General features: G+C 42.0%; 1 protein-coding gene across 2 annotated transcripts in view; it reads right to left on the minus strand.

The window, feature by feature from the left end:
• Positions 1–24739, minus strand: part of DNAH6 (dynein axonemal heavy chain 6) — a 342820-nt gene that overhangs the window by 218907 nt on the left and 99174 nt on the right. For both annotated transcript variants that reach the window (XM_088481442.1, XM_088481443.1), the window contains exons 27-32: positions 23612–23767; positions 20772–20933; positions 20352–20489; positions 16228–16395; positions 9988–10136; positions 9778–9885 (exon numbers count right to left, since the gene is read on the minus strand). In XM_088481442.1, the coding sequence (XP_088337568.1) occupies positions 9778–9885; positions 9988–10136; positions 16228–16395; positions 20352–20489; positions 20772–20933; positions 23612–23767 (881 nt within the window). The remainder of the gene's footprint in view (positions 1–9777; positions 9886–9987; positions 10137–16227; positions 16396–20351; positions 20490–20771; positions 20934–23611; positions 23768–24739) is intronic.

Below are 24739 nucleotides of genomic sequence, written 5' to 3' on the forward strand. Positions count from 1 at the left end.
TTGTCTATAATAAACTGGTCTCCGTTCATGAGCACTTCATCTGCAATGCCTTGATTCTCCTTGCCATCACCAAACCCTGGCTATACCCCTCTGACACCACTGCTCCTGCAAAATTCCTCCATCACGTGGCTTCCTGGCTCTTAATCTTCAAATGGGCCCTCAAGACCCATTTCTTCCTCAATGCTCTCCAGCGCTCATCCTAACTCACTACTCTATGCTCCTTCCTCACTATCTAGCCCATGTGTGTCACCCCTGTTTGTCTGACCCTCCCCTCAGAATGTAAGCTCTCACGAGCAGGGCCCTCTTTCCTCACGTGCTTCTTCTTGCCTTACTTTTACTTTCATTTACAATGGCACCTAAAACTGATTACTGACACCCTGCTGCTTATTTAGGTGTTAGGCAGCATTGTTTATAAATCATGTACTTGTCCTGCATTGTCTGTACTGTTAATAATTGATGTCTTGTGTGCTCATTTGTTTCTGTACTTTGTAAGGCGCTGCAGAACCCTTATATAATTATCCATATAAATAAAGGATAATAATAATAATAAATATGATTTTGCTATATAGCATTTTAACGGTATACGTTCGGCATCCCGGCGGTCTGGATGCCGACGCTTACCTTACTGGCACAAGAATACCGACGCCGGTCAGAATCTTGGTGTCGGCATCCCGACCGCCGGGATGCCGAAGGTAAGCAGTGCGGTGGGGAGGAGGGTTAGGGTTAGGCACTAGGGGGAGGGTTAGGGTTAAGCACTAAGGGGGTTTAGGGTGCAGGGAGGGGGAGGTTAGGTTCAGGCACTGGGGGGGAGGTTAGGTTCAGGAATCAGGTAGGGAGGGTTAGGGTAGGGAGAGGGGGAGGGTTAGCATACCGACCACCAAGTATCGGTATGTTAACCCTGTCGGGATCCAGGTGTCAGGATTCTGACCGCCTGGATCCCGTCTGTCGGTATTACATATAGATTCCCATTCTAACTAGTACCATGCTGTGCCCAGTAACAGTGAAATGTTGTGAATAATTCTATACCACAGACACTACAGATGACAGTAACTGACTCCTTGATTAATCTGTCAGACAGCAAATTAACCTACCATCAACTGGACATGCAGTCCTGATATATTGTTACGCTGTGAGTGGGAGTTAATAAAAAAGATATCAAGATTCTATACAGTGTGTGACTATAATATAAACGGTAAACTAATGGAACATGGCGTGGAAAAATGTTGCTGCCGCTGCATTGTTGCACTTCAGATATATATATACAGATTCAGACTCAGACGCACATACTGTACATATATATATATATATATATATATATATATATATATATATATATAAAAATATGCAAAAAATGGGGTGCACTCACCAGTCTTCCAATAAAATCCTTTATTTAAATGTTACATAGCAGCAGGTATCATAGTATGTCGACGTTTCGTCCCCAAGTGTGGACCTTTGTCAAGATGTATTACAAAGTACTGACAACCCATTTATACCTTCACAGTACACAGAAACACCACCCACTCTAATTACTAAACCCACCCCTAATTAACAAGTATAACATAGAAACAGACTATAAGCATAAAAACAATACCTGATCTGATGGGTACACACCTTATATATCACATATTAATCTAGCATAAGTATATCCAAGGCATATATACACTTTAGAGTCAATGACAATAACCTGATGCCGCTGTAGAGCGTGGTTAAGCTGTCCAGCCGCGTGCGTTCCACCTAGGAAACACTTCCGGTCGGTGGAGCGCATATCCGGCTGAGGTGTAGTCATAGAAACACAGCATACAAAATAATGCAGGAAGTCACCTGACCACCGCGGCATGTTACATCCACACAACATTAAAGTATAGGGGATGACAATGTGCGTTCCACCAAAGGAAAACTTCCTATCGGTGAGACACAATGCCCATCCCATTATCACCAAGGCAACGATATAAACAATCAAGATAGTGATCCATAGTGCTTTCAGGTATCAAACAACTGTGCAAACATCCTATATTGAAAAATATTATACAAACAACACATCAAAGTAAAACTTAATATCACAGGCTAAATATAGCACTATAGGCAAAAGTTGATAAATAACATGCCCTATTCATTATAAGCCACATAGAAAAAAGACCGCAAAAAATAATGAAAAAAATGAAAAAAATACAAAATGTTAATGAAAAATATTTAAAATAAAGAAAAACGTATATCCATTGAAAAATATATTAGCAACAATCCAAGGTGGTGCACCCCAAAGAGAACCAAATTTATTATAAAAAAATACCATAATGTATTGCCTCATTGAGGCCCCGAGGCCAAATGGTGTCCAGTTTGTTAATCCAAACGGCTTCTCTCTTTAAGAGCATTTTCGCTCGATCGCCTCCTCTTCGGGGTGGTGGCACCCAATCGATGATCATACATTTGAGCGATGCTAACAAATGATGGGCTTCAAGAAAGTGCCTGGCTACTGGTTTATCGGAATCCATATTCACTAATGCACTGCGAATAGAAGACCTGTGATTCGCCATGCGTTCTCGAAAAGGGCGAATAGTCTTCCCAACATACACCTTTGAGCATGGACAAGTCAAGATATATATCACATGGTCTGTAGTACATGTAACCCGATGTTGAATCTTGATTCTTCGCCCTGTGTGGGGGTGATGGAATCCTTCCCCTACAGACATGCTCCTGCATGTGGTACAGTTGGCGCATCTGAAGCAACCGGTTTTTTGATATGATAACCATGTTGAGCTGTCCCTCATAGGATTCAAATCTGGACGCATCAATATGTCCTTCAGATTGCGACCACGTCTGTAACTAATTAGCGGTCTATTTGGTAATTTATTACCCAAATTCGGGTCTGAAGAAACCAAGTGCCAGTGCTTGTTAATGGCTTTACGAATGTCCGTACCCGCTGTGTCATAGGTAGTCGTGATGACAAAAGGATTCTGGGGCCTTTTCTTCTTAGCAGTTTTTTTATCACCAGTCAAAAAGATGTTTTGTGCCCTAGCTAGGCATTTATCAATGGTTGGTTTGTTGTAGCCTCTTTCCAGAAATCTTAGTTTCATATCTTCAACCTGAGATAGTGAATTCAATGAATCCGAATTATTACGGAACACTCTCAAAAATTGAGACACTGGTAAGCTCTGTTTTAGAGATTCTGGATGGTGGCTCTTGAAAAATAATAATGTGTTGCGATCTGTAGATTTTCTATATAGCTTATAACCATACCCAGAGCTGGTGGCATAAATGGTAATATCTAGAAAATCTATCTGTACCTTACTGTACTGCATTGTGAACCTAATAGGTGAATCAATTTGATTAAGAACCTGTATCATCTCAAGTAGAGCTTCTTCAGCTCCACACCAGATCAAAAATACATCGTCAATATATCGATGGTAAAAAGCGATACTATCTCCAAACGGTGGCAGGATGTGAGTATTCTCATATCTGTCCATATATAAATTGGCATATGCCGGGGCGATGTTACTACCCATTGCCGTACCGGCCGTTTGGAGATAGTATCGCTCACCGTATCGAAAATAATTACACGTTAGTGATAGTTCCAAAAGACTCATCAGAAATTCAACTGGTGGCATACCATCATGACTTTTAGTTAAAGCATCCCTGGCTGTAGAGATGCCTCCTATGTGTGGTATTACAGTATATAAGGATGAAACATCCATGGTTACCAAAATACCATTATTTAGTGGAGGTAGGACCTTTATTTGATCGATCAGATCCTGAGTATCCTTTAAGTAACTATCTATACAAACCACCGCCTTCTGTAAAAATATATCGACATATTGTGCAACTGGTGAAAATAGTGAGTTACGGGCTGAGATTATGGGACGCCCAGGCGGCTTATCCAAAGTCTTATGGATTTTGGGAAGTAGGTATAGAATAGGACAAATAGGAAAATCGGTTTTCAAAAAACCTACAGTGTCACTATCTATCCAACAGTTGGATAGAGCCAAAGATAACAGTGAATCCAATCTACTCTTAAAGCCCAACATAGGATCCCCCTGTAGTATTCGATAGGTGTTGTTATCACTTAGTTGTCTTAATGCTTCAGCATCATAATCTCTAGTATCAAGTACCACTACTGCTCCACCCTTATCAGCCGATCTAATGGTGATAGAGGTAAACCACCCATAAAGAATAAAAATATGCAAAAAATGGGGTGCACTCACCAGTCTTCCAATAAAATCCTTTATTTAAATGTTACATAGCAGCAGGTATCATAGTATGTCGACGTTTCGGTCCCAAGTGTGGACCTTTGTCAAGATGTATTACAAAGTACTGACAACCCATTTATACCTTCACAGTACACAGAAACACCACCCACTCTAATTACTAAACCCACCCCTAATTAACAAGTATAACATAGAAACAGACTATAAGCATAAAAACAATACCTGATCTGATGGGTACACACCTTATATATCACATATTAATCTAGCATAAGTATATCCATATGATTACTAAATTAAAGAAAAAAAGTACATTTGATCCACCATCTCAAAACCCCAGCATTAAAACTTTTAATAGATTGTTGGATCATACTGTGCGTGAATCTATCGAACAGCAAACTAGAGTTAGATACAATTTGACATCAGCAGAGAGAGCTTCTCTCAAAGCTTTGAAAAACAATACCTCGATCACCATTAGATCGGCTGATAAGGGTGGAGCAGTAATGGTACTTGATACTAGAGATTATGATGCTGAAGCATTAAGACAACTAAGTGATAACAACACCTATCGAATACTACAGGGGGATCCTATGTTGGGCTTTAAGAGTAGATTGGATTCACTGTTATCTTTGGCTCTATCCAACTGTTGGATAGATAGTGACACTGTAGGTTTTTTGAAAACCGATTTTCCTATTTGTCCTATTCTATACCTACTTCCCAAAATCCATAAGACTTTGGATAAGCCGCCTGGGCGTCCCATTATCTCAGCCCGTAACTCACTATTTTCACCAGTTGCACAATATGTCGATATATTTTTACAGAAGGCGGTGGTTTGTATAGATAGTTACTTAAAGGATACTCAGGATCTGATCGATCAAATAAAGGTCCTACCTCCACTAAATAATGGTATTTTGGTAACCATGGATGTTTCATCCTTATATAATGTAATACCACACATAGGAGGCATCTCTACAGCCAGGGATGCTTTAACTAAAAGTCATGATGGTATGCCACCAGTTGAATTTCTGATGAGTCTTTTGGAACTATCACTAACGTGTAATTATTTTCGATACGGTGAGCGATACTATCTCCAAACGGCAGGTACAGCAATGGGTAGTAACATCGCCCCGGCATATGCCAATTTATATATGGACAGATATGAGAATACTCACATCCTGCCACCGTTTGGAGATAGTATCGCTTTTTACCGTCGATATATTGACGATGTATTTTTGATCTGGTGTGGAGCTGAAGAAGCTCTACTTGAGATGATACAGGTTCTTAATCAAATTGATTCACCTATTAGGTTCACAATGCAGTACAGTAAGGTACAGATAGATTTTCTAGATATTACCATTTATGCCACCAGCTCTGGGTATGGTTATAAGCTATATAGAAAATCTACAGATCACAACACATTATTATTTTTCAAGAGCCACCATCCAGAATCTCTAAAACAGAGCTTACCAGTGTCTCAATTTTTGAGAGTGTTCCGTAATAATTCGGATTCATTGAATTCACTATCTCAGGTTGAAGATATGAAACTAAGATTTCTGGAAAGAGGCTACAACAAACCAACCATTGATAAATGCCTAGCTAGGGCACAAAACATCTTTTTGACTGGTGATAAAAAAACTGCTAAGAAGAAAAGGCCCCAGAATCCTTTTGTCATCACGACTACCTATGACACAGCGGGTACGGACATTCGTAAAGCCATTAACAAGCACTGGCACTTGGTTTCTTCAGACCCGAATTTGGGTAATAAATTACCAAATAGACCGCTAATTAGTTACAGACGTGGTCGCAATCTGAAGGACATATTGATGCGTCCAGATTTGAATCCTATGAGGGACAGCTCAACATGGTTATCATATCAAAAAACCGGTTGCTTCAGATGCGCCAACTGTACCACATGCAGGAGCATGTCTGTAGGGGAAGGATTCCATCACCCCCACACAGGGCGAAGAATCAAGATTCAACATCGGGTTACATGTACTACAGACCATGTGATATATATCTTGACTTGTCCATGCTCAAAGGTGTATGTTGGGAAGACTATTCGCCCTTTTCGAGAACGCATGGCGAATCACAGGTCTTCTATTCGCAGTGCATTAGTGAATATGGATTCCGATAAACCAGTAGCCAGGCACTTTCTTGAAGCCCATCATTTGTTAGCATCGCTCAAATGTATGATCATCGATTGGGTGCCACCACCCCGAAGAGAAGGCGATCGAGCGAAAATGCTCTTAAAGAGAGAAGCCGTTTGGATTAACAAACTGGACACCATTTGGCCTCGGGGCCTCAATGAGGCAATACATTATGGTATTTTTTTATAATAAATTTGGTTCTCTTTGGGGTGCACCACCTTGGATTGTTGCTAATATATTTTTCAATGGATATACGTTTTTCTTTATTTTAAATATTTTTCATTAACATTTTGTATTTTTTTCATTATTTTTTGCGGTCTTTTTTCTATGTGGCTTATAATGAATAGGGCATGTTATTTATCAACTTTTGCCTATAGTGCTATATTTAGCCTGTGATATTAAGTTTTACTTTGATGTGTTGTTTGTATAATATTTTTCAATATAGGATGTTTGCACAGTTGTTTGATACCTGAAAGCACTATGGATCACTATCTTGATTGTTTATATCGTTGCCTTGGTGATAATGGGATGGGCATTGTGTCTCACCGATAGGAAGTTTTACTTTGGTGGAACGCACATTGTCATCCCCTATACTTTAATGTTGTGTGGATGTAACATGCCGCGGTGGTCAGGTGACTTCCTGCATTATTTTGTATGCTGTGTTTCTATGACTACACATCAGCCGGATATGCGCTCCACCGACCGGAAGTGTTTCCTAGGTGGAACGCACGCGGCTGGACAGCTTAACCACGCTCTACAGCGGCATCAGGTTATTGTCATTGACTCTAAAGTGTATATATGCCTTGGATATACTTATGCTAGATTAATATGTGATATATAAGGTGTGTACCCATCAGATCAGGTATTGTTTTTATGCTTATAGTCTGTTTCTATGTTATACTTGTTAATTAGGGGTGGGTTTAGTAATTAGAGTGGGTGGTGTTTCTGTGTACTGTGAAGGTATAAATGGGTTGTCAGTACTTTGTAATACATCTTGACAAAGGTCCACACTTGGGACCGAAACGTCGACATACTATGATACCTGCTGCTATGTAACATTTAAATAAAGGATTTTATCGGAAGACTGGTGAGTGCACCCCATTTTTTGCATATTTTTTGTTCTTTATGGGTGGTTTTTGGACTTCCTTTTGGGTAAGCTACCCCAGCAATTTAACTATGAGGACGTGAGTGTGGACCAACCCGAACTATATATATATATATATATATATATATATATATAAGCGTCGCATATCAATTAATCACTGCAGTCTGGTGATGTGGCTTGTCACATTTGATTGCATCAAAGTCGCATTTCAGGCTAAAAAGATGCAAAAAAGACGCTCAGGCGCAAGCCGAGTTGCACAGAACCTGGTGCCATCTAGCGCTGTTTGGTGCGTGCAGCAATAGTATATGAGGACACATTTGTAAATCACCCACTAATACCCCTTTTCCACCTAAATTCCACCTAAATTCCGGGTCTGACCCGGAGTTGGAACAAAGTTCCTATCCGGATCAGACCCGGAATTTTGCCGGCGCTGACTCGGGATATTCCCTAGTCAGCGCCGCTCACACCGCAGTCGGGTCTGCCTAGACCCGGCTTTTGCGGAGTGAAAGTGGACGCTTGGAGATGACGTCATCTCCAAGCGCCACTGAAGCCGGACCAATCGGCCGGCTAGCAGCGCACTCCAGGTCATCGTGACCCGGAGTGCGCTGTTCCCATAGCAGGGTTTCACAGGCTACGCCCGTGTTAAACCCTGCTAGTTACCTGGGTTGGATTGCCAGGTCACTCGACCCGGCGATCCAACCCTCTACCCTTTTACACCAGGGAGTTGCCCGGGTTAACCCTTCAAAAACCCGGGTTTTAGCTCCGGTGTAAAAGGGGTATTATTGAGATAAAATGATTAAACTAAGTTAATTCATATGAAGTAATACAGACTGCTGATGCTGCAGATCGAAAAAGTAGAAGGCAATATTCTTTATTAGAAGGACCAACTTCTATAAATATATATCATGCACAAGAACAGTAAATATATGTATGTATGTTGAGCACCATTTTATTTTGATACATTATTTACCCTGTTCTGTATCAGTGCTTGGCATGAAGCTGCAGAAGTTTGTGGCACCCTATAAATAAATGCTAATAATAATATCTGGTTTGTTTGCCTTTCATATTTTTTGTGTTTCACTTTTTACAAAGTATGCGTTTTTCATGTTTTATGTATATAATAAACTGCTGTATTTCAATATAATGCATTTATTGTCCTTCATCTATATTTTAAAGCATGTGGGTATGACTGAAATTTTCAGGTTAGTAAAGGAGCATGTATTATTTTGAACTAAAAGGACATTTCTGCACTTTGAGCTCATTACATTCCCTGCATGTTTTCTGTCCATCAAGCACAGTGCTTTGGTTTGTGGTTCATTTTGAAGGCAAGTATGCACAGCATAGGGATCGATGTTCAGTAATACCTTTGGGTGTCTAACATCCACAATACAAGGGAGCTCAACAGAACAAAGTCAGACATAAACAGGCTCATTTAGAGGTAGATGTACTGTACAGTATATGTGCTCAGAATACAAAAAGCCACAATTACTAAAAGCATACGTGTCATAGGATATTGCTTTCACATTTATTAACTGACTATAAAAACAAATGTAATTGTCCCATTAATAATCAAATTAAGATCGTCATTTCTGCATCAGTCATCTGTAAATGTAAATTTAGTAATACGAATAGACAGCAGCGACTTCATATAATATAGCCACAATGATAATGGATTACATACTGTCAGCTCGAGTAGTTAATATGCAATCAGACACTATTGTGGGGAGCAAGTATACACATTTGTTATGCCTGGAGCCAATGCCTCTTTGGTTTCAGTTGCTCTTGATATGGTATGGCTAAATATACGTATGTACGTACATATGCTTTTATTAAATATCCCTTTTCTCTATTCTGTGCACAATTAAAACCACCTCTAATTGAGCCTGTTTATGTCTGACTTTGTTCTGTAGAGCTCCTGAGGGATGTGCCAAAGGCTGCATCCAAAGATGCAACATTGGATCACTCTAAGTGAACATCGGTCATCTGAGTAACTCTCAGATTACTCAGGATGGCCGGTGTTACTCAGGATGGCCGGTGTTACTCAGGATGGACGGTGTTACTCAGGATGGTCGGTGTTACTCAAGATGGCCGTTGGTTCACACTGCTGGGGCCAGTGAAGATGCATCAGAAGACAGAGACACTGGCCTTGGGAAGCCTTGAAAATGTGGGCCAGCACGCTCTTGTATTTAAGAATGTTGTCGGTCGCCATCTAGTCCAGGACCCCAAGTGGCAGCATCGTGTCAATCATGCTGTGGCTTAGGGGGCACTGCGATATCTTTGTATCCTCCTTTGTACCCTATAAATATAGGATAATTATAATAATTCATACCTGAATAGATCAGCATCATCTGTTAGGAACTTTGGTAGGTTTGAGTCCTGTAGAGCACGAATTAGAACAACATCCTCATTTAAATCTGGATTCTCTCTTTTCAGTGAGCTTAAAAAGAAAGAAAAAAAGTATTTCTGCTTAGTTTTTGGTATTAATTATAAAGCAGGGCTTAGTGCATATAGGATTTTAACAAAACCATATATTCCTTACCCAGCCATGACTAAGACTGATTTTACAGCTCTCATTCCAAAATCATAGTGATCTTGCTGTGATAATTGCTCACTGCAAAGTTTATACATCTGAGTCATCTTCCGGGCCAGAACTTTACTGGACTCAAAACCTTCGGAATACAAAACCACCTGCAACACAAACACACTTTAACAATTGGAGTTAACATTACAATATCACTGTTTTCATAAAGTCTGTGATCATCCCAAGCGAAGAAGGGTTAATTTAATACTGGTCAGTTGATATATGATCATACTACTCAACATTAAAGGTCAACAAAGCAGTGTGGGGGCATGGCTGCAGCACACTGGGGGCATGGTCACACCCCTGGTACGTGTGTCCTCACCCCACATCGGAATTTTTTACATCTCAAAAATGCAATTTCTTGTACTGCACACCATGGATGCACCTGTCTCCATGGTCTGAAATAATGTAGAATAAAATACTTGATCATGGGCCTGTGAGACAGTCCTCCAAAATCAGGAAGGTTCGGAAGCATGGTATGATAAGGCAGTTAGGATTGATATGAGTGTGTTGTGATGTTCTGCAATCAGGGCCGGATTAGGCCTTCGTGGGGCCAGAGGTACTTAAGACAGGGGGACACGCCCCCACTCCTCTGGCCCTCTTCCTCTTGTCAGCATCCAGTCTGCTCCCACTTGTCATCCAGCCAACCTCCACTCATCATCCAGTCAGCCCCGCTCATCGTCCGACCCGTTCACACTCATCGTACGGCCCGTCCAAAATCGTCTGACCCTTACAAAATGCATGAGGCTATATATTGAACAGTGTGCTCAGGCTGGGGGGGGGGGGGGGGTGTCTCTGACAGAGGGTACCCTGGGGCACCAAGCCCTCCCTTTATTCTGGGTCTGTTTGCAATATAATTTTTTGTTGTCTTTGCATGCAAAACATTTAAATTATCTATAGGGTTTGGACAGTGAGCAAACATAAAGGTATTTCCTACTGTATATGTGGTTGAATTGTACTGATACAAAAGTATTGTGATAATGTCAGAAATTAAATGAATCAACAATACACGCTCTAACAAATTAAACAAATATTTAAATAAATTATATATAACCCAGTATGAATACCACATGACAATTAATGAAATTAGCAAGAATCAAGAATATAAAAAATTTATAGCAATGAATAAAAGAAGGACCCTAGAAATGCAAAACATTAAGAAAGTGCATCAATAGTGCTGGGAATAGATGGCTGTCTTTAGGTAAATTGCCCCATTAAACAGTTAGGAATCGAATGATTAAAGAAATGGCAATCCAGAAAATGTGACTAATACAGAAATGAGGCAGTCCAAAAATGTATATTTGTAAAAACAAGTGATTCTGGACTTTGTGTGCTCACCTAAGTCAGTTGATGGATTGCCACGTTCTGCCTACAGCAGCTAGCAAAGATGGGATGGAGGTTTAAGCAATGTGTAACAAAGGCCCAGGAGGACTTAGTACTGGAGCAAAACCACAAAAAAATGACTGACGCGTTTTGCCTCTTTCAAGGAGGCTTTAACGAAGAGTGCCATTCCTGAAGGCTGTAATCTTTTTATAGATAGTGGGGCACAAGTCCTTCCTTTAATTAATTAACTCACATCTGTAGATTAGGAGTGTGGTAACATTTCAGTTTATGAGCCAAGGTAAGCCCACAGTGAAAACCATATCATCTAAAATGAACATATACATATAGAAAACAATAATAAAAAACAATATTGTACAGTGTTCGGCGGTGTCACCATACTGCCATCTGTGTCCCTGCTGGACAACCTGCGGTATCCCTAAGACCTGAGAGCACCCATCTGTAATGTGAAGTTCCTGAGGTTCTGCAGCATTGGTACCACTATTTTGACAGTATGAAAGCCGCTCTGACAAACCAGTCTCCAGTAACTACAGTCACATGATTTTTCCAGCCTATCAGATTTAAAGGCTGTCCTATTTAAACCTGGGACTCCTGCATAGCCAGAACAACGTCTCTCAGGGGCGTATCTATAATGGGTGCAGGGTGTGCGGGGAACACTGTCCCCTGGGTCCAGGGGGCCCCGCACCGCACACCCTGCACCCATAAGATTACCTCTCCGAAGTCCCACGTCGGCACTGTAAAACGACTGGAAAATGGCCGCGGCGGCTATTTTCCTGTCATTTGCACATGCACAGTACAGTGACCTGTGCATGCACTATAGACTCTGGGCACACTCTAGTGCCCAGGGTCTATAACTCCGGCGCTGGCCGCGCACAGCTCAGTGCACTGCCGGCCGTCGGGTGGAGAGGAGGGTGTCTGTGTCGGAGACTGCACACGAGCCCCCTAGACATCAGTACCTTGGCTCCTAGTTTCGTTTGCATCCTGCATCTGTTCTAGTCATCAGTTTCCAGTATTGCTAACAGCATTCTGCGCCTGTTCCAGTTAATAGGCTTCAGTATTTGCTTCATAAGCATTCTGCCTCAATTCTGCGCGATGCTGAATAGTCCCGGGAGCTCCCGGTGCTATTCAATTACCGCGCTGTTAAGTCGGAGAATGCCAGTTCTTGTGGCTTAACCTGGGTGTTTAGTCGTAAGAACCGCCATTCTCAAACTAAAGTGCCGTCTGCGTGGCTGTTAGCGCCGCGCTAAAAAGGAAAACAGCTGCTCACCCAGCACTTTTGTTGGATTTCTCCTCGTATCTCCAGGGGGGTGCGAGAAGAAATCCTTTACCCCCAAGCGAACATAGCGTTGAATTGAATAGCTTCAGGAGCTCCATCACAGGGCTATTCATCATCGCTTTAAATGAAATTCCCCCCAGTGTGTTCCAGTCCACCTGCTCCAGTGATTAAATAAAAAGCATGCTGCCTCAGTGTGTTCCAGCACACCTGCTCCAGTATTTGCTTCTCATCATCCTTTTCAGTGCTATACAGAAAATCTGTACCAACAGTGCTTGTCAGCATTCTGTTAAGTGCTATCCAGAAAATCTGCTCCAGTAAGGCTTCACTGCATATTTCATGGCAGCCTGCTATTATGTACAGCACAGGGTCCTAACGTCACCTGCAGGCTGCTTCTATTGGGCACAGCACGCAATTCCAGCATCACCTGCAGTTTGTTTCCGCTGCGTTATAGCATCCGTCCAGAATTTCTCACAGTCTGACTCATCGTGCTACCGGCACTCACTTAGACTGTCCAGTATACTCTATCTCTATCTCAGGGTATCCAGATACCTATATCTGTCCTGTATCCAGTCATCCCTAATACCAGCTAGCAGCATTGGTCTGCATGAGGAGAGTGTATTATCAAGGCCTCAATCTTTGTCTACTCTCCTACAAGTGGAGCTAGCCCCAGGGGTTCCGATCCAAATATATATAACCCCAGTGATGTGACACATATATTATATGCATTACAGTGTGTCTTGTAAAATAGTTAAAATAAAGCATACACGTACAATTGAATTATAAAAACGTAAACGTAAATAAAACTACTTGAATCCCGAATTCGAACTTCCAACCATTAGTTTAATGTTGCTGTCTCTCTTAACGCTATCCCACACACGTTACACGTTTAGGGATTAACATATTAGGATTTTTTGATGTTAAGAGATATGGAACAGATGACCTTTTGCAGATAAACATAATAGATGATGTGGTGATGTAATTTTGAATCCAAGAAGATAAAATATACATTAGACATAATGAAGATCTAAAGGCTGGAATTTGGAGTAAAACAAATACACAGATAGTATAAATATGACTCATTGAACAGTTTAAATGGTACAATTATAGAATGTATATAGGAAATCTATATAACATAGAATAATACTGAGATACTTAAAAAACAGCAAAGTGGAAAGCATTACAATATTGGTCCTCTGAAGACTGATATTAACCGTATATATTACATATAATGTCTGTCCTACTCAATATGCTCATGGCAAGCTTTCTGCATAGCACTAAAGCTTGTTTTAACCTCAGCTCTGAATGTAAGTATATTGAATAGGTTCCCAGTTGAGTATCCCAGTGAATTGCTTTGTGAATGATCACAGACTGCAGCTATTCTCTCTGCACTGAACAACTTCCAAATATTTTCTTAAAAAACACAAACTGATAAATGGTGAATACTACCACATTACAATATGCCCATTATAAGTCAGTTTTATTAGCTACAAAAATGATATATATACTAGAGATGAGCGGTTCGGATTCTGTGGAATCCGAACCGCTCCGAACATTGGGGATCCGAGTCCACCCGAACCCTGTTCGGGTGTTCACCGCCTGACTCGGATCCCCGTTCGGGGCCGAACGGCGGCCGCCTGATGTCGGATTCTCACTAGAGAATCCGACATCAGGTCTCCTCGCGTGTAGGGCAGAGCGCAGTGATAGCGCTCTGCCCTACACAGACACAGACACACAGCCGCCAGCGGCAGCTGTGTGTTTGTTACAGCAGCCAATGAGAGTCACACAGACTCTCATTGGCTGCTGCACGGAGGGAGCCGGCTGGAGCTCACACATGAGCTCCGTCTTCCGGCTCCCTCCTCAGCGTGTGACAGAGCGGACGGCGCGGGAGCGGGGATACAGGTAAGTTTTTATTTTTTTATTTGTGCAAGGGCCGGGGGCACTACTGGGGGGGGTCTGCTACTGGGGGGGGCTATACTACTGGGGGGGCCATACTACAGAGGGGCCTGCTACTGGGGGGGCTATACTACTGGGGGGGGTCTGCACTACTGGGGGGGTCTGCTACTGGGGGGGGCTATACTACTGGGGGGGCCATACTACAGAGGGGCCTGCTACTGGGGGGGCTATACTACTGGGGGGGGTCTGTACTACTGGGGGGGTCTGCTACTGGGGGGGGCTATACTACTGGGGGGGCCATACTACAGAGGGGCCTGCTACTGGGGGGGGCTATACTACTGGGGGGGGGTCTGCTACTGGGGGGGCCATACTACTGAGGGGCCTGCTACTGGGGGGGCTTACTGGGGGGGCTTACTACTACTGGGGGTGGGGGCTTATACTACTGGGGGGGCTTACTACTACTGGGGGTGGGGGCTGCTACTGGGGCAGCCTACTACAGGGGGGGCCATACTACAGGGGGGGCCCATACTACAGGGGGGCTACTACTAAGGCAGCCTACTACTGGGGGAGGCCTGCTACTGGGGCAGCCTACTACTGGGGGGGCCATACTACTAGGGGGGCCATACTACTAGAGGGGCATACTACTGGGTGGCATGCTAATGGGGGGCATACTACTGGGGAGGCCTGCTAATGGGGGGCATACTACTGGGTGGCATGCTAATGGGGGGCATACTACTGGGGGGGCCTGCTAATGGGGGGCATACTACTGGGGGGCATTCTACTGGGGGCACTGCATAGTGGACCCTACTACTAAGGGGACTGCATAGGGGGCACCACTGCTGGGGGACATTGTGTAAGGGACACCGCTACTGTGGGCATTGTGTAAAAGGGTCACTACTGTGGGCATTGTGTAAAAGGGGCACTACTGTGTGTCGTAACATAAATAAGAGACACTACTTTATGGTGTAATGTGAATCAGGCCCTATGTGCGGTGTAATGCTAATAAGATTGTGCACTGTGACTCCTAGGGCCGTAGCACACTTTGTAAACAAGTACTGTGACTCTGCTGGCCGTACCCCACTGGGTGGGTGCACTACTTTTCATTTCTGCCACTGCTGTGTGGCAATGTGTCATAGATGTGCTTTATACTGTGGTGTCTGTGTCGTTGTGCCGCTGCTTTGTCGCTTAGTAACCAGTCAGCTCACTGCAACCTTTGGCCAATAATGTTGAAAACAATATTATAAGCTGTGATATGGTCTAAATTGACTGGAAATTAATGTTATTGAGGTTAATAATACTCTAGGAAGAAAAAAAAGACCAATTTATGTGATTTTAGCTTTTTTTGTCAATTTTTGTAAAAAAATCCAAATCCAAATCCAAATCCAAATCCAAAGCCAGTCACCGCAGTTTGGCAAATCCAAATCCAAATCCAAAGCCGGACGACGAATTAGAACCAAATCCAAATCCGGCAAAAATGGTCCGGCGCACATCCCTAATATATACTATGATCCCACAAATGAGGCAGGTTTTTTTTATTAAAGGTTAGTTTATGATACATTTCTAGACAGATAGTAGTAATAACTAATAATAATAATGTTTACCAGATACAAACCCAGAACAATATATCTAAATGTAATAAATGCTAAACACTATTTAAATGCACAATGTTAGTAATCTTGTACTCTTACCTCGGCAATCAAAGCATAGTTTGGCACCATCATTGAGAATGGTCTAAAGAGAGCCTTGAGGTTATCTGGCAGCTCGGTTCTTCCAGCATAGCCTGGGTTCATTGTAATAAATGCTGCACACGTCATAACCAGCTTGATTTCACGGCCTTCAAACATAAACCTGGAGAGCTAAGCAGAAAATCAAATAAATATAACATAATTATTTTCTAGAAATGTATTGGAAAAAAGTATCCATATCTGATATATACTGTATATATATACAGTCAGGTGCATAAATATTGGGACACTGACAGAATTTTCATATTTTGGCCTCCTTTCACCACCACAATGGCTTTGAAATGAAACAAACAAGATGTGCTTTAACTGCAGACTTTCAGATTTAATTTGAGGGTAATTACATCCAAATCAGGTGAACGGTGTAGGAATTACAATGGTTTCTATATGTGCCTACCACTTTTTAAGGGGCTAAAAGTAATGGGACAAACTAAACAATCCTAAATCTAACTTTCACTTTTTAATACTTTGTTGCAAATCCTTTGCAGGCAATTACAGCCTGAAGTCTGGAACGCATAGACATCACCAGACGCTGGATTTCATCCCTGGTGATGCTCTGCCAGGCCTCTACTGCAAATGTCTTCAGTTCCTGCTTGTTCTTGGGGCATTTTCCCTTCAGTTTTGTCTTCATCAAGTGAAATGCATGCTCAATCGAATTCAGGTCAGGGGATTGACTTGGCCATTGCATAACATTCCACTTTTTAGCCTTAAAAACTCTTTGGTTGCTTTTGCAGTATGCTTCGGGTCATTGTCCATCTGCACTGTGAAGCGCCGTCCAATGAGTTCTGAAGCATTTGACTGAATATGAGCATATAATATTGCCCGAAACACTTCAGAATTAATTCTGCTGCTTTTGTCAGCAGTCACATCATCAATAAATACAAGGGAACTAGTTCCATTGGCAGCCCACCCCATGACACTACCACCACCATGCTTCACTGATGAGGTGGTATGTTTTGGATCATGAGCAGTTCCTTCCCTTCTCCATACTCTTCTCCATACTCTTCTCTTCCCATCACTCTGGTACAAGTTGATCTTTGTCTCATCTGTCCATAGGATGTTGTTCCAGAACTGTAATGGCTTTTTTAGATGTTGTTTGGCAAACTCTAATCTGATTTTCCTGTTTTTGTGGCTCACCAATGGTTTACATCTTGTGGTGCGCCCTCTATATTCACTCTTGTGAAATCTTCTCTTGATTGTTGACTTTGACACATATACACCTACCTCCTGGAGAGTGTTCTTGATTTGGCCAACTGTTGTGAAGGGGTTTTTTTTCACCAGGGAAATAATTCTTCTGTCATCCACCACAGTTGTGTTGCTGAGCTCTCCGGTGCGTTCTTTCTTTTTAAGAATGTTCCAAACAGTTGATTTGGCCACACCTAATGTTTTTGCTATCTCTCTGATGGGTTTGTTTTGATTTTTCAGCCTAATGATGGCTTGCTTCACTGATAGTGACAGCTCTTTGGATCTCATATTGAGAGTCGACAGCAACTGATTCCAAATGCAAATGTCACACCTAGAATCAACTCCAGACCTTTTACCTGCTTAATTGATAATGAAATAACGAGGGAATAGCCCACACCTGTCCATGAAATAGCTTTTGAGTTGATAGTCCCATTACTTTTGGCCCCTTAAAAAGTGGGAGGCACATATAGAAACCATTGTAATTCCTACACCGTTCACCTGATTGGATGTAATTACCCTCAAATTAAATCTGAAAGTCTGCAGTTAAAGCACATCTTATTTGTTTAATTTCAAAGCCATTGTGGTGGTGAATAGAGGCCAAAATATGAAAATTCTTTCAATGTCCCAATATTTATGCACCTGACTGTATATATATATCTTATAAAAGCGGTCAACACTTGTTTATAAACAAGATTGCAACAAGCTCTCATGAGCAGGATACTTCCTGCCCTACTTATTTTTTTGTCTGTGTTGTGTTAGGAGCCGACGATGTTGTATACAGGGAGACGCCATCTTGGCCTTTGTCTACTGGGTTTTTGCTGCTTGTCTTCTGGTCTGTTATATGACCGTGATTTTAACCACTTAACTGTAGTGATTCCATGGGATGTGACTGCAGCCAGCTATGCTCTTCAGCTGACAGGGTCGCATCCCATGTGGCCACTCCACCGCGCTAAATCACCCGGCTTTTGAAGAGGAGATCTGCTCTGCACATGTGCAGAACAGAACTCTGCTGACTCTCTGACCCCCGGGCAGTGATGCGGTGGTCTGTGACCACCGACATCCCTTCCAGAATCGCGCCCCAGAATGCCATGTGAACAAACTGTGAGGAGGGAAACTTAGGCTGGGTACACACTGGACGATGTGTACCGGGACAATATGTCAGAGCAATGTTATGAATGATGGAACGATTACTCATTCTTCATTAACAAGAATGAGGCCGCTTGCAATATCGTCAGGTTTTATGTGCAGCACATCAAAACTGACGATGTCGCATGTGACCGCAGGAGGGCGCATATCGTGCATACACACTGCACGATATGCACAATATGCTGTTACGATTTGGCAAATCGCCCAAATTGTAACAACATCTCCCCAGTGTGTACCCAGCTTTAATACCCCCCGCCCCCCCGAACACTATGTGGCTGATCTCTACAAGTGCGGAGATCCGCTGTAGCAAGGAGAGCTAATCATCAGTCCCCATTGACACACGCTCCGCTGCGCTCTGCATGTGGTGGAGGGGTAAGTGCTCCAGGATGGTGAGGGGGAGGGGTAATTCCCACGGGGGGCTCTATTTACACTAGGGTGGGGGTAAGGAGGTGTGATGCCTCAATTAGAAAAAAATTATGGGGGGGATGGAGGGATTTTAAATTAGTTTAATGACACTAGTCAATGGGGGAGGATGGAGGGGGCACGTGCAAATGTGGTGACCTATTACCTTGGGGGTGCGGGGGTTACACAGATGGAAATCTATTACCACCGGTGGGGTGGAAGATAGTGCTAATGGAGAGCAATTGCAATTGGGGGAGGGATATATTGCCAATGAGGCCAGGAAGTAATTTACAATGGGGGCCTATGGGCATGGGGTGGTGAAAGACACCCCCAAGCATTTTTTTTTTAAATAAAATATTTAAAAATACATTCTAGACTTCATTAAGTAACAAAAAAATGACAATTTCTGACCGGTTTTGGGGAAAAAAAATGTCAAGTGGTTAATTCTCTGCTCGGGAGACTCATTCCTATCCTCTGTCCCTAGATAACTCTTGGTGCACTAGAGAGGGAGTGTTGAGAAACAATCATACACCCCAGACAGCTACAAAAACTGATGGATTTCTCCAGTTATTCAGAAATCAGAGTGCAGAGACCGCCAAGGGGCTGTACATCATTCTGATTGGTTAACAGCCACCTCCATTCACCAATAAAAGAACCAGAAGCCATCAGGTGGGTTACCGCTTCTCTGATAATAAAAGGCCATCTACATTACTAGATATTCAGCATGCTGACTGGTGAATTTACAAGGTTATACCCCAAGGAGAGTGCCACATGCCAACAATGGGCCACATCTGAAAATTAGCCCTGTGTATACATCTTATAAATAATGAAAAATGAACGTAGGGAATGAGGGAAATCAATTAATATAAGTTTAAATGAATGAGGTTGAATTGTGTACTGTCAATATATGCCACTACACTATGCATGCTTTGTAACACAATTGGCAAACTACAGAATATTCTGTAGATAAGAAGTTACTAGTGAAGTACGGTGCTATACTCTGGTGGAGTAATATCTGCATTTGAGTAATCTCACCATATCTATGCAATGGAGGATTTGTCCCCAATATATACTTCAGCAAGAATAATACTGGCCATTCAGTGCCTCATGAAGAGTTGGACATATTTAACATCAAAAGAGCAGGTGCAAAATGTGTTAAAAAAAAGAGACATAATTTCATGTGTGTGCTGAGCCAGAGGCATCTCAAGATCATCAATAGTAGCATCCAAAACAAATGGCAATTAAGTAATTCAATTATTGAACGTGAATATAGTATATGGGATACCAATAGACAAAATATATAGGTAGGTAATTCATATAACCGCAATCCAGGTTACCTTTGCAGCTTTGGCATTTCTTATTGTGATCAGCTGCTGGGCTATTACAGAAAGGACTTCAATGTCAATTCGATTAAATTCGTCAAAACAACACCAGGCTCCAGACTGGGCCAAACCACTGAAGAAACGACCCATCATCTGCCAAGGAAAACAGGAATTATGAAAATGTTTGTCATGCCCTCAGGCTTGCAGAAATGTATTTCTTATGTACATATGTATATTCAACAAGAAATATATGTATATAATATAGCTATTGGGAGACAAAAATTTGTCACGGGTACAAATTAAAATCAGGGCCAGGATGTCAAGCTGCCAGCATTAAAATCAGGCCCAGGATGTCAAGCTGCCAGCATGTTAAACTCTTCTAAAGTTAAGAAATGTAAAATGTTTTATGTACAGTACAGTTCCAAGTCTGCATACCTTATAGTCCAGCCCATCAGAACAGTTGAACACTACACACTGTATAGCAAGGGCTTTGGCCAGATCCTTTGTGGTCTCAGTTTTCCCAGTGCCTGCAGGTCCAGCAGGGGCACCACCAAGATCCAGCTGCAGAGCACCCATGAGACACAGATAGCATCGGTCCTTGGATAGAAAACCACATTGCACTGTATTAATAACCATTGCCAAGATAAGCTGTGTTATCCAAACGCATCGGATTGCATAATAAACATTATGTACTATGTACTAAGCCTTAGTGAGAGATAAAGCGGACGGACATAAAGTACCAACCAATCAGCTCCTAACTGTCATTTTTCAAATACAGCCTGTAAAGTGACAGATAGGAGCGGATTGGTTGGTACTTTGGGGCTCATTTATAAATTAATCTTATCAATTGCAACGAGTTTTACAACTCACTGCGTATGATAAATGGTGCTCAAGCCAATCAGCGCCCAACTGTCATTTTTTCAGATGACAGTTAGGAGCTGATTGGCTGGAGCACCATTATCATATGCAATGAGTTTTATCTTTATTAACTTTCTCTCTCTCCATGGCTTAGAGACCCATAAGGGGTAGATTTACTAAAGGTTCTATATTACAAGTGGAGGTTTTGCCCATAGCAACCTATCAGATTTTAGCTGTCATTTCTCTATTGCAGTGTTTTTTTCCAAACTCATTCATCAGGAAGCACTAACAGTGCATGTTTTCCAGGTCTCCTCAGAGAATCTCAAGTGAAATAATTAGCTCCGCCTGTAGATCTTTTAAAATGTGTTAGCCAGTAATGATTACACGTGTGCACCAACTAGGAAATATGGAAACCATGCACTGTTAGTGCTCCCTGAGAATGGGAAACACTGCTATATTGCATCCTAGAAAATGATAGATCTGATTGGTTGTTATGGTCAACACCTCCACTTGTCTGTTTTAGAAGCATTAGAAAATCTACCCCTAACAAAGCAAAATGAACAAAAAAGGCGGTATTTTACTGCAGTATTACAAGACACAACCAAACAACTGCATATTGTAATGATGTCCATTAACTAAACGCCTTTACTTTGTTTTTGTAAAGTTGTTAAAATTACCAGTAAGAATACAAGGAATGTTAAAGGACATCTATCACCATGAATTAATGTGGTTGCTCAGTTGCATTAAAAATACCCTACTACCATCACGCCTTATAACGCTCCTTGGCACACCTACATAATGGTAATGGCTTTTATTTACAATTATCTATACCAATCCAGTGTTCTCTGCTCCAATCTTCACAGTAATGGATTTATTGGGTCTGTAAGCTCGGGTTTCCGGCACATCTCTGACTAGGGATGGCCATCGACCATTGATGGTTGACAATCATCAATGGTTAACCAATGTTGGTCGATGGTTTTGCCATCGATGACTGTGATACAATGATTCTCCCCCATCGACCACAAGGAGCAACGTGATGATCTTTTGTACCCCTCATGTGCTGAGACACGGGAAAATAGCTCCGCCCCATGGCACGTCTGCAAAGCACTTCTCCACTCCCTGATTGGCCCACTGCCCAGCAGGTATTAAAGCACAGATGGTTGCCAGCTGATGGTTTTATACCATCGAGGTTAACCACTTATGGTATCATCGATGGTTAACTCACCGTGGGCCATCGCTATCTCTGACTGTCTAACATACTGGAGACCAGTGGAAACACAAGTTTTCAGACCCATGAAATCAGCAGCCACGCAGATGGGAGCAGGGACATTAGCATTGTATTTGGTAGTAGATGGCTTCTTGAACACTTGCTCGTCAAACAGGTAAGTGATCTTTTAAAAAAAAACTATATAAAAAACCTATGGATGGATTATAAAAGGTTTTGGAGGGAGATGGTTTAATTTAACTGTAGGAACCCTTCATTATTTTCAGTTGGACAATGACTTCATTTTTATTTATTTATCATATTTTAAATGCCCCACCTTCCCCTATTTGCTACTGATGTTTCCCGGCTAATAAAAGTGGCACAGTAATTTAAGGAAATGGGTGGATATTGATGCAACCGCATTCTAACCATTTAAAACTAAAAATATAGAATCTGCCCTCCACATAGCATTGCGGAGAAGAGGTTAAGTATAAATGGCAATAGTGCAGTTTCCTGTCTGTTTTTTCAAGGCGCAGACTGTTGATGTTTTAAAAATCAGTTCTATTTGAGGATTACGTGCCTGACGCAGAATTGCGTGTTAGGAAATAAATGCAGATCTCTGTCTGTAGTCAGATTCAGCCACATATATACAACTACACCACCCTCAACAATCTTCTTGTGAAAGTAGCCGTCATCATCATCAACACGCATTGAGTACCAGCCAGATCTTTGGTGTAAAAGATTTATCTTATGTCGGATAAATGATGAATAACCTGCAATTCTGTCTACACACCCACAGGATACTTATCCTTTGTGCTAATGCCCAGTTACACCCACTCAGCCGCAAATGGAGACATGACTCTGAATCTAAAGTTATTGCTCTAAGTAGCGTGTAATGGTCTGGACGCATGCACAGTTTATTACAGATGGCAGGATCTGCATGCAAACAGAATTCTGTGCAACCCTGAATCAGGCCCTTCAAGTCTATTTTAAATAGCACCTTTTGTCTATACTCAGTGGTGGCAGACATTTTGTGGGCAGAATCAATGCACTATGAACTAGTGAAAGCTCTGATACACTAGAGAGAATGAATACAGTAGGTTGCATTATTGTAAACATAAATTCAGCTAACAGTGTGGTCATAACTGTGTGCAGGTGATCTGGATAAATAACTTTAGTGACAGCTGTTCTTAAATCAGGAAAATATTCTTACAGTTAGAGGTGTTATCACCAGTCGAGGACAAGCACCAAGGTACTCATAAGCATATGTATACTGAGACAAAGCCATCCGGGCCACACAGTTGTCAAGATCTAGGTCCCAATAGTAGCGTAATTGTCTCTGCCATTCAAAACTGTCATTGCTGCTAACCTAAATGGAGGAAAAACACAAGCGTAAATATATAAATATACTGTATATATATGTGTGTGTGTGGGAAACAATATGTGAGTGGCTTATAATATATAATAGAACTCTTAATATGCTCTAGAGCAAGACAAGTATATCATAAAAAAATAGAGAGATTATGGCACACTGTGAACTTGTCCAGAACAAGCAGTCCCTAAAATATGTGCATCCTTTTTAAAAGGACACTTGTTTGGAAGGCCACCAAGAGGCCTATGAATACTCTGACATATGTGAGAAAGTGTTCATGAGACAACAATAGTAAGGAAAGATAATGCTACGGGGGTGCTTCTCTATTTCAGTGACTTTAAAACTTAGCAACATTCATATAGAGTGTTGCTGTGCTGATTAAGTATATACTCTCTTCTTATCGTCCTACTCTACTACATCTCCTCTTAATCCTATACCCTCAGAAATCTGTCAATCCCTTTCTCCATTGGTATATCCATAGTGGGTGCAGGGTGTGCAGTGCACACAGGCCCCTGGGTCTAGGGGGGCCCACAGCACACACCCTGCACCTATTATCTTTAATACTTACCTCTGCTGATCCTGTTCAGTCAAGCTTTTATTCCTAACACTTCACAGAGAATTGTACTAACCAAGGTAGTCAATGATTTGATTATTGCTACATCTCACACTCTGCAATGGCCCGTGTGACTATGGGCTCTATTTACTACAATCCGCATTTGTAATGCAGATTGTAGTGTGATATTACCGACTGAATTCGCATTGGGAATTCAGACAATATCACAGGGATTTCCTAAAAATCCCTTGCAGTGACAGAGCTTGCGAGAAAGCTCTGTCCCTGCGAATCCCCTCCGCACACTGGTCACGGTATTGTCGCAAAAACTACCGTGACAAAGTGCCGCGCATGCGCCGACCGGCCGCAGCTGCTACCCCCCGGCACTAAGCCCCACCCCCATCATTAAGCCCCGCCCC

This window comes from Taudactylus pleione, unplaced genomic scaffold, assembly GCF_031769625.1.
Source record: "Taudactylus pleione unplaced genomic scaffold, aTauple2 ptg000273l, whole genome shotgun sequence".
Taxonomy (NCBI): Eukaryota; Metazoa; Chordata; class Amphibia; order Anura; family Myobatrachidae; genus Taudactylus; species Taudactylus pleione.